This window comes from Prunus persica, chromosome G3 (assembly GCF_000346465.2).
Source record: "Prunus persica cultivar Lovell chromosome G3, Prunus_persica_NCBIv2, whole genome shotgun sequence".
NCBI classification, from domain to species: domain Eukaryota; kingdom Viridiplantae; phylum Streptophyta; class Magnoliopsida; order Rosales; family Rosaceae; genus Prunus; species Prunus persica.
In genome coordinates, this window is record NC_034011.1 from 17519623 (window position 1) to 17535494 (window position 15872).

Genomic DNA, 15872 nt, shown 5'->3' on the forward strand with positions numbered 1-15872 from the left:
GACGAAGTGGATGCTTTGCGATGAATAAGTTGGCCAGGATCAAATGGCATGTGATCCATAGAACCAGAGTCAATAATCCATGCGGATTTTTGAGAGGACGTATGAAAAGCAGAACCTTTGGTGGCGGCGATAGAAGCACGAGTCTGGGTAGCTAGGTCAGCAGGATTGATCGCATACTTCTGTGAGTTTGCAATAAATGAGAGAATCGTAGGTGGTCTTGACATTGCAACGGAAGTAAGAGGTGATATGAGAATGTGAGGAATTTGATTGGAGGAATGTGATTTGAGGAATATTATGTATGAATTTGATGTAGGAATTTGATTTGTGAGGTATGTATATAAGATTTGAGGGTATGTGTTTAGGGATTTTGATAAAAGGATTTGAGGACTTTAGATTTGAGGGATTTGGTTTTGAGGAACTTAAATATGAGGAATTTGATTTAAGGTTTTGGATTTGAATATGAGAAATTTTATATGAAGGTTTAGAGACAACCTTGGATTGATTGCTCTAATACCGTGCTAAAATATGAATATGGGTTGAACACTTTAGGTTAAGTTTTATTTTTCTCCATAATGAGGTATATATAGGAGTTTACATGAGTGATTTACAAGGAAATAGATACAGTAATCAATTAGGATAGTATCTCCTAATTATACAATGATTTGTCAACTATATAAAATAAGAAAGTAAATCCCTTAATTAATCAAGAAAATAAATCTCCTTGATTAATTAAGAGACTCACGTCAACACAAGAACGGTAGGGGCCCAAATCAATAAGGTGTTAGTTGGATTGGCTATCACCTTTGGTGTGATCTGAAGTTATGTTGAGCATGGTCCCGTGTGTGTGAGTCTTTCCTCTTCGCCTTCCTAACTCCCCGCCCCCCTTAAAAAAATATAAAAATAAAGAAACCAAAAAAAAAAGAAAAAACACAGGCTTAATCAGCAGCACTAAGGCACTAAGGGTGTGTTTGGTAGGCCTCACTGGACTAGACTATCTTAAATAGCACTTGAAACCCATATTTGTTAAGAAAGTGGACTAACTTAAATGAGATTGTATAGTCCAATGGTGAAAAATCCCCCTCGCTCCTCCAATTTAACGAGCTTGAAAACTAGTACGCAATATAAAACCCTCGCTATATTGAATTCGCGAGTCTGAATTAAACCATCGCACTGTCATCGCCCAACCTCACTGTCACCACCACCAACCGTATCGACACCAACAACAATACCCAATTGAACACTCAATCAGTTGACCTAGATAGTCCTTTCTATCTACTCTGGTTCCTCATGGGGTTACTTAATTTCTGCAACCAAACAAACCCAGATCACTAGCTTATCAAGATCGAAGAGGATGTGCAGCGTGCCTGGGAGAACACCTTTGCTGAAGCCTCTATTTGAAGCTTTCCCGATTGAATTTTAAAAAAACAAAAACAAAACAAAGAGTCAAAAGGGGAGAAGGAGAACTGGGGAAAAAAGGGATGTGGAGGTGGGTTGTGAGAGAGAGAGAGAGAGAGAGAGAGAGAGAGAGAGAGAGAGAGAGAGAGAGAGAGAGAGAATTGGGGTTGGTTGATGCGAGCTCCGATAGTTCTTCTTCTGTTTGCAAAGGCGCAGAAGGTGAAGGAGCAAGAGAATGTGGGAGGTTTCTCATTAAAGAAAAAAAAATAGAGAAAAAAAAAAGATAAAAAGAATAAAGAGGTTGAGTTGGGTCTAAATCTAATAGGTTTTTTTTGAAAGATAATTTTACCCTTAAAAAAAATTCAAAATTTTTGTTTTAAATTTAAATATTATAAGAATTATTTTTTAGTCCGACGGCACAGCACCAAATATAGGTCTTCACTATTTTTACAATCCAGCTTCTTAGTTCGACGCAGAACCAAACGTAGATCAGTAATTAATCCAACTTAGGCCAATCCAAGCCAATCCAAAATAGTCCCAAGATTTAATCCAGTCTATGACAGTCCGCCATACCAAACGACCCCGAACTGATGTGCTGATTAAAATTATCTTTTATTTATAATTTTTATAGTCACAGGAAAAGAGTGTGATAAGTATTTTGTTTTATTATTTTTATTTTATTTGGTAATGAGAGTTTGATGAGTATTTTTAAGAAAAAAAAGTCCTATAAATCTCACATTGTTAAGAAAAATAGAATTATAACGTTTTGAGTTGATATCCATGTTTCAGAGACACAAAAGTGCAGGTGGCTAGTTCCCTCCCATCTTCCGTGTGGACCTTTGGTATGTATTATTACCAGTTACACCTTCTCGGTGATTGCAGATTTGCGATGGTGTTGCGGCAGGTGGTCTCTCAGTGGCGCAGCTGTGGTTTATGATCAGATCTAGGGTTTTCTGCTTTTTTTCTTTTTCTTTTTCTTTTTTTTTTCAGTTATGGATTTTGTATCTGGGCCTTCACTTTGTCTGTTATGTGCTTTACTGTTTGGGCCTTTGTTTTTTAGTTTTGTTAGTGTTAGGTTATCTTTAGCTTGTGGTTCTCCACTCTTTTGTAATCCTTTCAATTTATTTGAATAGAATTACATTGACCCCCAAAAAAAAAAAAAAAAAAAAAAAGTCTTCACATGTGATGGTTGCATATTGCCATGTCAAATTTCATCTTTTAACTTGACAAAATTTATATTTTGGAATTTGATGGAAAACCAAATCAAACTACATGACTAAATTTGCAACAATTGAAATGACAAGAACCATATTTACAAAATTGTCAAACTAAGAGGACCAAAATATTAGAAAAAACAAAACAAAACAAAAAGGACCAAATATATTATTTAGCATTTTTGTGCCTGTGTATTTAAAGAGGAGTGAGAGAAATATAATATAAGGGGGGATTTTTTTTATGTATTTATTCACCTTAGGCTTTCTGAGGAGTGTCTGTGTCGTGGGATTTGCTTTCGACTTGGTCATTATTGGGCAAACTCAACCTAATCCAACACTTTTTTGACCGAATTAGGTGATTCAGTTGGGTTAAAGTAAAATTAAGCATACTTTTAAGTTTTGGTTAACCCAATCCATACATAAAGGTTTATGATTTTTTTAAATCCAAGACCCGCTATTATTAGGTTAGTCCAACATAACTCTCTCATGATCAGGTTGAGCGGTTTAGTCGGGTTAACTCGAAATTGTGCCCCCTACCAGGGGTGCCTAGTTAGGAAAATTAATTTATGCATTGAGTAAAATTATCTTTTGTTTATAATTTTATAATTGAGGAAAAGAGAGTGGCAATTTTATTTTTTTTATTGGTAATGAGAGTTTGAAAATAATAAGAACAGCGTAAATTTTTGGGTTAACTACATAAAAGTGCACAATCTTTGAGGGTCATTTCAAATTAATACCCAACTTTAAAAATCTTCCATGTAGATACCTAACCTTATAAAACACATGCAAATTAGACATTTCGTTAGTTAGATTGTTAGTCAAGCTGCTAAGTGCTGACGTGGACTTTCCCACGTGGTTTTTTTTTTAATGAAGTGGACTCCACATGGACAAAATCATTAACAAAAAAATCTTTATTTTTAAATTAATTATAAAAAATCAAATATATAAACAAAATAAAATTAAAAAAGTAACAAAAAACAAACTAAAAAGCAAACAACTTGACTAACAGTCAGCACTTAACAACTTGACTAACAGTCTAATTAACGAAGTGTCTAATTTGCATGTTTTTCTTGATATTGGGTATCTACGTGCAAGATTTTTAAGGTTGGATGTTAATTTGAAACGACCCCCCAAACGTTGAATACTTTTATCTAGTTATAACCCTAAATTTTATATTGGGACAAAAAGTTATGACAATTTTAAAACAATAATCTCTATGGCTAGTGTGAGACTGAAAATTTTTATGGCATGAGAGTTTGGTTTACATGATTGCAATTATAATATTTGGGTGGTGCACTCATTGAAGTTCAAAAGAGTTTTGAGAAATATAAAATAAATAAATTCAAGCGAGGAGATTTCAACAAAATTTAATACCAAAAAAAATTTAATAAATTAGGGGGCGTTTGGTATCCTGTTCAAACAAGGAACTCAAAAACTTTGATTTTTCTTAAAAACAAGGAGTTCTTAAATCTATTTTTAAGTTTCAAAAATTTGTTTGGTATACAATTTGAAAACTGTTTTCAAATCTTAAAAATTTGAGAACTTGTGGGTTGTTAGAAAAAAATACTAAAAAAACAGATATTTTTTGTTTTTAATAATTGAGTGTTTTTTAGTTGTTCTTGAGTTTAAGTTTTTAAAAATAGGGCTACCAAACAGGTTTTCTTTGTTTTGGACTCAAATTCTGTTTTTGAGTTTAAAAAGTTAGATTCAAGTTAAATACCAAACAGACCCTTAACAATTCATTGTGGACAATTTAAGCCCGTTGGGGCCTCGCCGAAATCTAGATGGGAGGATGCCCCATGTGCAGAGGCGGTCCTACAGCCAGGGCAGGGTAGGCTACTGTCTACCCAAAAAAATTTCACTAAAAAAAAAACTATATATAAACAAAGTAATTGATACCCATTACATGTGATGGTATAAATCCTTGCCTACCCAGCCCATGTAAACCCCACACCACAGGTGTTAAAGCCCACTCAAACTTTAAAAAAAAAAGAGAAAAAATTATAACCAGCCCATGTTATGGAATGGCCCGATCAAACTTTAATAGAAGGGGGAATATAACTTATAAGCAGCCAAATAGTGGTTGTGCAATTCCAGACAGAGTCGGCAACTTCTTCTCAACTCAACAGTCTTGGCTGTGCAATAGTCAAGCTGTGCAATCGTGGACAGCCCCTTCTCTTCTCATATACAAGGAAACAAGTATTCTTCTTAATCTCTTCTCTTTAATTATCTTATTCTATTGGGTTATTCCTAAAATAAATGTATGCATCTTAGTTTTAATTTTAATTTGAAATTGAGTTTTCTAGGGTTTAATTAGGAATGAAATATAATTTGGGGATTTTTGTTGAAATTAATTAGGTCTTTGATTTTAAGCATTCTGTTGAGATGTTTGATTTGATGTTGGCATTGTTGAGATGTTTGATTTGTTGTTGGTATGTTATTGTTTGATTAAATTCATTGATGCAATTATGAGAAATTGTTTGATTTTTTGTTGGGATGTTTGATTAAATAGGTTATCTTTTATTATGTCGGATCACAATCGAAACCCCAAGAAAACAAAGAATTTGTTCTCTTTTTTTAAGAAAAAGAATGATGGGTCATCATCTTTTAGAATGCCTCCCATTTGTGATGAGCCAAATCTTCTCTCTTCTCCCGTTGTCGATCCTCAAGTTGAAAGAGTTGAGACTCAAAGAGTTGATAGTGGTCAAGATTTTAATATCAATTATCTTGAGCGTGATTCGGGATTACGTCGTCAAATATGCCAATATTCGGTGAATGAACAAGATAATGTGCGAAAAGCCTATATTATTTTAGGGCCTTGTTAACCAGAGTTAGAAGACTATCCAAGCCATTTAGAATGGCGAGACTTACGTCGATTTAATAAATTGTGGTTTGGTAAATTCCCTTGGCTTGAGTATTCAATTGCTAAAGATTTGGCATTTTGTTTTCCTTGCTTACTATTTGACATGAATTATTCACATTCAACCTTTACTATTCATGGATTTCAAAATTGGAAGAGAATTGGTGGTAATCAATGTGTATTTCAAAGTCATGTAGGCAAACTAAATTTTCCACATCATCTTGCTATGCAGAAGTGGGTTAGCTTAAAAAACTCATCTCTTCATATTGAAAATGTAGTAGATAAGCAATCAAAGCAACAAGTGATGGACAATCGGTTGCGACTTAGAACCATAATAGAGGGCATTCGGTATCTAACAAATCAAGCATTGGCTTTTCGAGGTCACGATGAATCCGTTGACTTATCTAACCGGGGCAATTTCGTTGAAATCTTAAAGTCTTTTGCAAGAATGAATATAAAAGTTGAGAAAGTTGTTCTAGATAAGGCTCCTCATAATGCTCAGTATATTGCTCATGATATACAAAAACAGATCTTGCATATTTTTGCTACCAAGGTGAAGAAGAAAATTTGTACCGAACTTGGGAAGAACAAATATTGTATTCCTGTTGATGAATCACTTGATGAATCAGGCAAGGAACAAATGGCTATTATTCTAAGATTTGTTGATTGTGATGGATTTATTCGTGAATGCTTTTTTGATATTGTGAGTGTCGTAGACACTAATGCCTTGACTCTTAAACAAGAGATATGCAAAGTGCTTGATAATAACGGCATTCTAGTGGAAAACATGCGTGGCCAAGGGTATGATGGTGCTAGTAATATGCGTGGTTCATGGAATAGATTACAAGCATTGTTTCTTCAAGATTGTCCATATGCATATTATGTGCATTGCTTTGCTCATTGCTTGCAATTAGCATTAAATGGTGTGGCTAAAGATGTGAAGGTTGTATGGAGATTTTTTTCAATATTGACTAACATTGTGAATTTTGTTAGTGCTTATGCTAAGCGCCGTAATGAGTTAAATTTAATTTCAAAAAGCTGAACTCAAAGAATTGTTGGATTCTGGGGAACTTGAGACAAGTAGAGGACTTAATCAAGGTCGTAGTTTGAAACAAGCTGGAGCCACTCATTGGGGATCTCACTTTGCCTCTATTACAAGTTTAATGAGTTTATTTAAAGAGACTAAAATACTTCTTCAAGAATTCAGTGAACATGGACCTAACCAACAATTTCGTGGTGATGCAGAGAGTAACTATATTGCTATGATGTCTTTTGAGTTTGTGTTTGCATTGCTTTTGATGGATAAAATTATGGGATTGATCAACTTTCTCTGTCAAGTGTTTCAGAAAAAAAAACTCAAGATATTGTAAGTGCTAAACTTTGTTGAAAACACAAAATCACAGTTCCAAGATACAAGGGCACATGGCTGGGATGATTTATTCATGAGTGTGGTATCATTTTGTGAACAACATGGTATTGATGTTCCTGATATGAGTTCTCATTATATGATGGGCACACGTCGTTTTTGTCAACAAAAAGATTTTATTACAGTTGAACATTACTATCGCATTGATGTATTTAATGATATGATAGATTGCATGTTGAGGGAGTTAAATGACAGATTTCCAGATCAAACAGTTGAACTTCTTATTCTTAGCTCAGCATTGGATCCTCGTAATTCCTTTAAATCATTCAATATTAGGCATCTATGTAAACTTGTTGAGAAATTCTATCACGCTGATTTCAGTCCAAGTGACTTAAAAGGTTTGGAAATTGAGTTGAGGTATTTTCAAAATGATATGCATTGTCTTCCCTGCTTTAAGGACCTCACCACTCTTCCTCAGTTATGTCAACAATTGGTGGAAACAACTTTGGCAGAAAATTATCATTTGCTTTACAGGTTGATTCAGTTGGTGTTGACTCTTCCAGTTTCTACAGCAACAACGGAACAAGCTTTTTCATGTATGAGAATTATTAAGAATAGACTTCGAAGCACCATAGTTGATGAATTCTTTGCTAATTGCATGATTCTCCACATTGAAAGAGAGTTTGCTAATAGTATCGATAATGAAGAGATAATTGAGGAATTTAAGATTTCTAAGCTTCGTAGGGTACAATTTTAGATTAAATAGTTTAGTTTTTGTGTTGCATTGCATTTACTTCTTTTTTTTTTTTTTTTTTGTTAAGCTTTTATTTATGTATAGATATGCATATTTGAGGGTAAGACTCATTACGTCCCCCTGACTAGGTGTATCTTTTTATTTTTATGAATGAATAAAATTCACTCGTACCGTCGAGTTTTTAAGGTAAATTTCGCCTACCTGACTTTTGAATCCTGGATCCGCCACTGCCCATGTGAAATCCAGGTAAACATTACAGAATAAGTAATTTGTTAATTCCAAACATGAAAGAAAAAACTTATCTTCTTTCTTTTGGCAGTGATATTCTAGCCTAAAGTTGATAAGGCCCAGTCTTTTTAGTATATACCATGCATACATGACATTATTCTTCTCTCATGGATTATTATTGTTCCTCAGGCACACTAAGCATCTGCATCATGCACCATGTTTGCCAAGGAAGGCAATGATTAGCTGATTAACTTGCTCCGGAAATTGTTCATGCATAAAATGAGTCCCTTCCTCAATGAATTTAACATCCAAATCGGGCACAAGATGCTTCATTGCCCCCATCCGTATGTAGTTGTTCACTCCCGGCATCTTTAAGCTGTAGTCCTTCTCACCCACGATAAGCAGTGATGGAGCTGACACTTTCGGATCAATTAAGCTGCGATCCACTTTTAGTTTTCTGCACCATTGAGGAAAAGTCTAATGAAAATTATTTAGTTCGACTAGCTAGGATCATCCGAATTGAGTACTTCATTCACTTTTATGGTCTTAATTTATTTTACCTACCTATAGGGAACTTGCAGTGCAAAACAGAATCCAGATTTCTCATATAAAGATGCATAGACAGAGAGATCTTCCTCGGAAAACCATGGTGGCAGAGGAGTAGCAGGGTCAATCAAGTCCATGATTTCTTGATCAGCAGCAGCTATTGGGATCTCACTTCTAGAGAAGAGAATATAGATGTTCCTTATCACTGTCTTCACATCAAAGCGGCCAAAATCTAATTCTGCCCGCCCCGGCTCCTATAATTAGGCAAGAAATTATTGCCTCATTTTGCTACTAGTGCGCTTTTGTAGAAAACACTTTTGCTCATAAGCGCGGATTTCAGATATATATACCTGCCACCTTGATATGTAGAAACCTTCTGGGAGGAGATGATTTTGGACAACAGAGGGACCCGGTTGAATGAAAGGTGTTCCTAGTGTTATGATTGCACATACCCGCTCTGGGTGAAGGACACCTACTCGGTATGCAGACAGAGCTCCAAAATCCTTCCCTACAATAAAAGCCTGGTACAGATAATCAAGGTTGAACTTTGAGTTCTTGTACTAAATAATTATAGTGTTGAAAATGGTTTATATATAGGAAAAATAGGATGAAAGTGAACTATGATATGCTTTTTTTCTTTTATTTTCCCCGTGGTTCGATTCAATCATTCTTGGCTATTTGTCAGGTAAGATCAACCCTAAAGCCTCACATAGATAAAAGATCTGGGATTCTAGGTAGAGCCATTGGGACTTAAAGCTAAGGAAACAAATGGGAAAGGAACTAATGCATTTAAGGATCTGTAAACTCATGTCTTAATCAAACAAAACTAACAGTTTACTTGGACCAGGTAATTAGGACCAAAGGGCCAAAAGCAATCAAACAATACCAAGAAGAAAATAGCCATGGTCCTGAGAGAGAGGGGATGCAGTGGTCTGCAACAACTAAATGTACAAAAATTTGCGGTCTATAAAACTTGATATAATTAAAATGAGGAATGTAACTTTGCTTTTGGGAAACAACAATTTTCTTTTGAGAACCTACACTTACTTCAAATGTTGTCTATTACCCTAGTATGAAATTACCATTAACGACAAAAACATTTTCCGGCAGAGCATTTTCAGTGAACCAAGTTCGAACGCAAACGTAATAGCTCAACTTCATTTAAAAATAAAAAAAATAAAAAACTCACAAATCCACCATAGACTAACTATGGCACATTTGGTGGCTCAGTTTGGATTGGATTGAAATTGAGTCCAAACCGACCTTATGAGTCCCACCGCTTTAGGTGAGACTTATAAGACACATTATATTGGACTGTTATCCATTTTAACAAGTCCAGTCCCAGTTCGCCAAACAACGGCCATAACTCTTGTCCATTTTAATTTATATAGTCAATCTACTCCCTCCCACCAAACATAGTTACAAGTCCATTATAACGCATCAAATTGATCAGATTCGACAACAAAACATAAGGCCAAAAATTAAAATTAATCAATCCAAAGTACATCATTTGAAATACATTTTCTCAAATTGGTTTCGTTGGGTGTAGTGAGGAATTAATGAGAAGTTGGATTGTGGGTTCTTCATGACTGAGGGTATTTTAGAAAGTTACAGTTGGTGATCAAGAGAGTACAGTGTCTTCTACTAAAATAATATGTGGGTGTAATGATGTTTGGTCCCGATAAATTTTCCTAGGATAACTCGCTATGAGAAGAAAGTCCCCCGCTAAAAATGGAGAAGGTCCAAAGAAGAAAGTTAGATATAACGTTGCTAGCATTCCTCTTAAAAGATTGCATAAGAAGGTAAAGTGAGGAAAAAAGAAGGGTGCTTGATTCCTAGAATAATCAATTTGCCAAAAGAAAATTCAATTTATTCTTAATCAAGAGTTTTGCTGTGAGCTGTTGAACTGTCGCTAGCTATTTACTAATACATTAACACCATTAATCTAACCAAACGTGTAATCACCTCTAATCTACTCAACAAGCATATTCTTTTCTTTTTCTTGAAGAGTAAACAAAGGTGAATTCGATGTCAAAGTAATTGTATTTTCTCTTCCACTCCAATGATCCAATCAACAAAGTCGGAACAACACTTCAGCCTTAAGTTTTCGTCCCCCGGGCAAAAAGTTATTTTTGGTCCCTATAATTATTTTTTATTTGTGTCAAATTTAAAATCACATGAATAAAATTGACAAAACTGAAACGACATGGTCTAAAGTGATATAACCGGCAAACTACACAGGTACTAAACGTGACTTTTTGCCTAACTAATAAGTTAATAACATTGGTTTTTAGCAAAGAGTAGCGTAATTAGCGGGTTAATTAATTAATATTACCTTGTCAATGCCCAAAGAATCTAAAAGAGCAACAGCATCGTCAACAAGATCGAGCAAGGTTGCCTTTTCGGGTTCAGCTGGCTGCTCCGAAAGTCCATAGCCCCTGTGATCAAAGGCTATTGCTCTATACCCCTTGTTTGCCACAGCAACCATTTGATGCCTCCATGTGTACCAGATTTCCGGAAACCCATGGAAGAAAAGCACCACCTTTGGACCTGAACAAATAATTCATGTCAAAACAGGGAAAGAATTAAGAAACTGTGAGGTGAATATTTATTTATCTTAGCTTTTTTTTTTTTAATTGGTATGAGAAATATTGGATCGTACGTACCGCTTCCGATTTCAGCTACATGAAGCTTTAGTTCTCTCACTTGCACATTTGTGTGCTGAATTTTTTCCATGAGGGCGAGAAGATTGAAGGGAGAATGGGAGAAAGATGAAACAGAGGAGGAGAGATGAGGGGGAAGAGGAGAGAATAAATTCAGTGTGTAGATACAGTTTTGCTTTCCAGTTGTAGTGTTGTACTACCACTTGGCACTTGCCAGGTGGTGGTGTGCACTTATAGTATGACGCCAGCTGGACAACAGCTATTAATATTGGCGCCTAAAAACTGCAACTTTCCACCTCACCGTCAAAAGTTGTGCAAGTTTGTCCTTTTTTTCTTTTTTCCTTTTTTCTCCTCTTGGAATCTCTCAGAGAAGCCATGTGTTTTCGTTCGATCCACTGGGTATTGTTCTTATATCAACTACCATAATTTCTTTTCTTTTTTGGTCAAGAACTATCATAATTTCTTGACACCAAAAAAATCATCAAAATCTCTTTTGGGTTGTTAATTATAAATAAACCTCACATAAAATCGATAAACACCTATTTAACAAAATCGATTTTTTTATTAGGCACGATAGTCTGAATTTACAGAGAGGAGATTGAAACTTGGTTGCAATAGAGCAAGTTCACTGGTCTAACCCAAGTCAATATAACTTGTACATATGTTATAATATGAGTGAACGATAAAGTTCATATTTAGTAAAGTCAGGCCGAACAAGCATCCAATGGATGTTCCCAATTTTTCCCACTCGTGCCCTAAAAATCATATCATAGTTTTTGTCTCTGTGGAAAATCACATGATAATTTTAATTGGTGGATGACATTTTTCCCACTCCTGCCCTAAAAATCAAATCATAGTTTTTGTCTTTGTGGAAAATCACATGATAATTTTAATTGGTGGATGACATTTTTCCCACTCCTGCCCTAAAATTGCAGGGAAAGAATGGCCTAGCAAAGAAGCATAGCAACCAGAACCAGCTCATAACCCTAAATCTACATACAATAAGACTGTTTAAGAGATACCATCTAGGGTTGAGGGCCGACATTCTCGCTTCTATACCCAAAAGCTTAAGAGATAACCATAAAACTAGTATCATTTATAAGTATTAATATTGTTCAGTGATCTGAAATATTATGCAGCTAGATAATAATGATCGTGAACAAATGAATTTGATTCCGCTTTCTAATAGTTGTAAACGTAATACAAGTATCTCATTGTGAAACCTATAAGGCAACTCAAGAGATAGCTCTTAACTTGACAAGAACGCAACTCAAACATTTAATGTGCTCCCTTTGGTATCTACCTTATTTATTTGGCTGAAGAGAACTATCTGTACAAGCGCAAGGTTCTCTTCAGAAATCCACATCCTGCAAGCTCATACTCAAGATAGTCCCATCAGTGACGTGAATGCTATGAATTATGAATTGTTTGTATCCTCTTTCAAACCAATTGAACGGTAGTAAGAACTGGAAGGTTTCTGTTCATCGAACGAGCTTTCCTGATCAATCATCCTTTCTGCACAAGATGCTCAACATCTCCTAGTTCCACTTGACCCCCTTCCCCTTGCCATTGTTCAGTCTGAAAAAGCAACTCGATCTGCTCCAATGACTTTCCTTTGGTTTCTGGAACAAAGATGTAGACAAATGCAACTGAAACAGCCGAAACTACAGAAAAGATCAAGAATGTTCCACCAAATGAAATTGCATTCGAAACTGAGAGAAAAGACATGGCAACTAGGCCACTGCACACCCTATTGCCCACCGCCCCGAGTGCTCCTGCCTGAGCACGCAGCCTTAGAGGAAAGATTTCGGATGTCAAAACCCAGCAAACAGGACCAATTCCAACTGAGAAGAAGGCTACGTTCCCGCAAACTGACAAAATTGCCATTGCAATCCCAATCTGCCCTTTCCCAAGAAAAGTGAGAGTAAAGGCCAAACTGAATAAACAAGCAGTCATTCCAATAGTGCTGACATAAAGCAAGGGCTTTCTTCCAATCTTGTCAATAAGGAGAATAGCAACCATTATAAATACAGTCTTTGTGACACCCACAGCAACAGTTGCAGCAAGTAGATTTGTTTTATCCTCAATTCCAGCTTCTCTGAAGATTTCAGGGCTGTAATACACAGTCGCGTCTATTCCTGTTATCTGTTGGAAACACTGAATTCCAAACCCAGTGATAAGCATTCGACGAAGTGCAGGAGATGGACTCAACAGTTCACGTGTCACACTTTTCTCCTCATATTTCCCTCCACTGGACGTGTCAGCAGCTACTAGTATTTCATTAAGTCTGTCCTCCACCTCACTTTCATTTTCATTTGTTTTCAACAACACTGATCTTGCCTCATCAACACGGTTCTGAATGACCAACCACCTTGGGGACTCGGGGATTATGAAAAGTGCAAAACCAATGAACACTGAAGGCAGAATTCCTACTCCAAGCATTATCCTCCAGTTTATATGTGCTGGAAGACCAGAAAATGCATAGTTTGAAACGTAGCCTAGTAAAATTCCAAGATTTATAAAAATTTCAGGGAAGGAGGTCAGTGAGCCTCTGGCAATGGTGGGTGATATCTCAGCAATGTAAACAGGGGCAATCATGACACCGAAGCCAATTCCAATGCCGGCCAGGAGTCTTCCAATCATCAGTATTTCAAATGAAGGAGCAAATACCATTACACCTGCACCAGCTTGAAAGACAACAGCAGCCAAGGCCATGGTCCACTTTCTACCAATCATATCGGATGTTTTACCACCAGCTAAACTACCGAAGAGCGAAACAATACTCAGAATCCCAACAAGTACTTCTTCTTGTACCTCGGTTATCTTTAAATCTTCTTGAATGAATATGATCGCTCCACTCATGACACCTACATCTGCCAATTGAGAAAATTCAAACACTTATCTTCAGATTCAGATTGATAAAACAAAAAAGGGGGCACATTTAGAACAAGTATAAACCTGATTAATTTTCTTTACTGAAAGTGATCAAGGCGTTATTTGCAAACAGCATTAAACATATAGCCAAAGTTCCTCTGTAGGGGGGGAATATTTATCAAAGATACCAAATATGAGCAAAAATAAACACAAAGTGTTCCTAATGTTGGAAGAAAACTGGATGATCCACATTTTCTCCAATAAGTATTGCATCACTTGAAAGCATAACTATACATAACTAAACCTTTCACTTCATGGCGGAGGGATACATTTTGCTCTAAAATCACTCAGAAACATAAATAATAATATAAAAAACTAGCTCCTTGATCTTTTACTTCCAATGATATGAACTGCTATCCCGGAAAAATAAAAGGCAAATGGTTTATTTCACTTTAGGTACCTGAACTTTGACGTGTCCAATTCAGTACCTAAACTTTAATTTGTCCCATTTTATACCCTAAATTAATTTTTTGGGTCTAACAAGTACCAAATCAAACTTAGTTTGAATAATAAATAGATATCATGGAAAATTTTGGCACTTGCACATTGTAAGTCCTATATGAACACAAAATTGCCAATGAGATGTGAAATTTTTTTCAATAAAATTTGATTTCATACGTATTAGATCCAAATAATTAATTTGGGGATTAAATATTGGACATTATAGTTGAGCACTAAAATCGAAAAAAAAAAAAAAAACCAGAAAAGAAGAAAGAAACAGTATTTGGAACGCTCAACAGGCTGAATTTGGATTGGATGTCTTGTATACAATTCCCAGTTTACTTTCCTTTGCTGCTAAATTAGACAATCCAATAAAGCACATAGGATTATTAGCAAGTTTTGGTATTAATCAGAAAGGAATAAGAGATTCTTTAAGCAATTAAGCACAACAATTAACTACGCAAAGCAGATCATAAAATGCCACCGACAAACAGCAACAAACTTATAACATACAAGGCTCACCATTTTCACACACAAACAAACATAAAAAAATATTCAGGCATACATACATTTACAGATACATCCATTAACACATCCTACATAATAAGGGCCTTAAAAACTGAAAAGTAATAAAGAAAATCATGTACCATAGCCAAGAAGAACAGAGTTGAGAGAAGCAAAAATGGCACAAGCAAGGACATATTTCCTGGTTTTTTTGCTCCTTTTTTCTTGTAGCTGGTGCTGTGAAGCATCTTCATCTTCATCTGGGAGCTGAGAATCCATCCTCTTGTATTTGTTCTTGGTTCCCAATGCAACACTAGACAAACCCATTTCTCCATTTCCAGTTTCTCCAACACCCACCAACCCCATCTCACTTTTCTCTGTAGATCTCTCTGTAAATCTCTCTGTTTCCAATCATAAAACTGAAGAACAGGAGCAGACCCGGATGGTTGTTTTTGGGGGTTTGGTTTTTGTTTGACTGCCGAATACTTTAGACTATTAGAGACCGTGTATATGTTGTAGATCTGAAACAAAGACAGGAGAATGAGAAAAAAAAAATATTTCAGCAGGCAAGTGGGGACCCTTTCTTTTTGTCAAGCAAGAAACCCACTTGAGATTTTTACATGTGCAAAGGATTTAACGTCACAAGACCTCGACCTCTTACTTAATTGGCTCAAATGGCGCTTTCTAGGTAACAGCTGTGGAGCTGTCTGTAAAAGAAAATATGAGACCTTTTTTTCCACATTATTTATGTACAAGCTGTTATAAAGAAATGAAGCCCACATAGATAAAGCTATAGGGCATTAGTCAAAAGATAGAGATATAATTAGAGGGTATTAGTTAAAAGATGGGATAATGATGTTGGGGAGAAATCATTATGTCTCCCTTAAAGGCCATTTGCTTTGCCTATAAATAAACATTATATTTGCTTGTAAACATACGAAAGAGAAGAAGAGAAAGAGTAAGAGTC

The 15872-nt window shown here is 35.8% G+C and overlaps 2 protein-coding genes across 3 annotated transcripts; both read right to left on the reverse strand.

The window, feature by feature from the left end:
- On the reverse strand, positions 7679-11699 carry LOC18783844 (epoxide hydrolase A). Of its 2 annotated transcripts, none has more exons than XM_007217798.2 (5): positions 11030-11687; positions 10699-10913; positions 8714-8884; positions 8382-8617; positions 7679-8274 (listed from the first exon to the last, which is right to left on the reverse strand). In XM_007217798.2, exons 1-5 carry the CDS (start codon positions 11097-11099, stop codon positions 8025-8027), a joined length of 942 nt encoding a protein of 313 aa, XP_007217860.1. In that variant the 5' UTR covers positions 11100-11687; the 3' UTR covers positions 7679-8024. The 2 variants fall into 2 exon arrangements, with proteins under 2 accessions (XP_007217860.1, XP_020415115.1); XM_020559526.1 differs by having other exon boundaries at positions 8181-8294; positions 11030-11699.
- On the reverse strand, positions 12102-15500 carry LOC18784487 (probable polyol transporter 4). The gene is made up of 2 exons (XM_007215775.2): positions 15049-15500; positions 12102-13899 (listed from the first exon to the last, which is right to left on the reverse strand). Exons 1-2 carry the CDS (start codon positions 15269-15271, stop codon positions 12533-12535), a joined length of 1590 nt encoding a protein of 529 aa, XP_007215837.1. The 5' UTR covers positions 15272-15500; the 3' UTR covers positions 12102-12532.

What these genes read in the sequence shown, in the direction of transcription:
- LOC18783844 (XM_007217798.2), bottom strand. Translation starts at nt 11,099, where the DNA reads ATGGAAAAAATTCAGCACACAAATGTGCAAGTGAGAGAACTAAAGCTT. An exon ending in TGTAGCTGAAATCGGAAGCG is followed by an intron (nt 10,914 to 11,029) that starts GTACGTACGATC and finishes TTATTTGTTCAG; the next exon opens with GTCCAAAGGTGGTGCTTTTC. An exon ending in ATTCTTTGGGCATTGACAAG is followed by an intron (nt 8,885 to 10,698) that starts GTAATATTAATT and finishes TATCTGTACCAG; the next exon opens with GCTTTTATTGTAGGGAAGGA.
- LOC18784487 (XM_007215775.2), bottom strand. Translation starts at nt 15,271, where the DNA reads ATGGGGTTGGTGGGTGTTGGAGAAACTGGAAATGGAGAAATGGGTTTG. An exon ending in CTCTGTTCTTCTTGGCTATG is followed by an intron (nt 13,900 to 15,048) that starts GTACATGATTTT and finishes CTCAATTGGCAG; the next exon opens with ATGTAGGTGTCATGAGTGGA.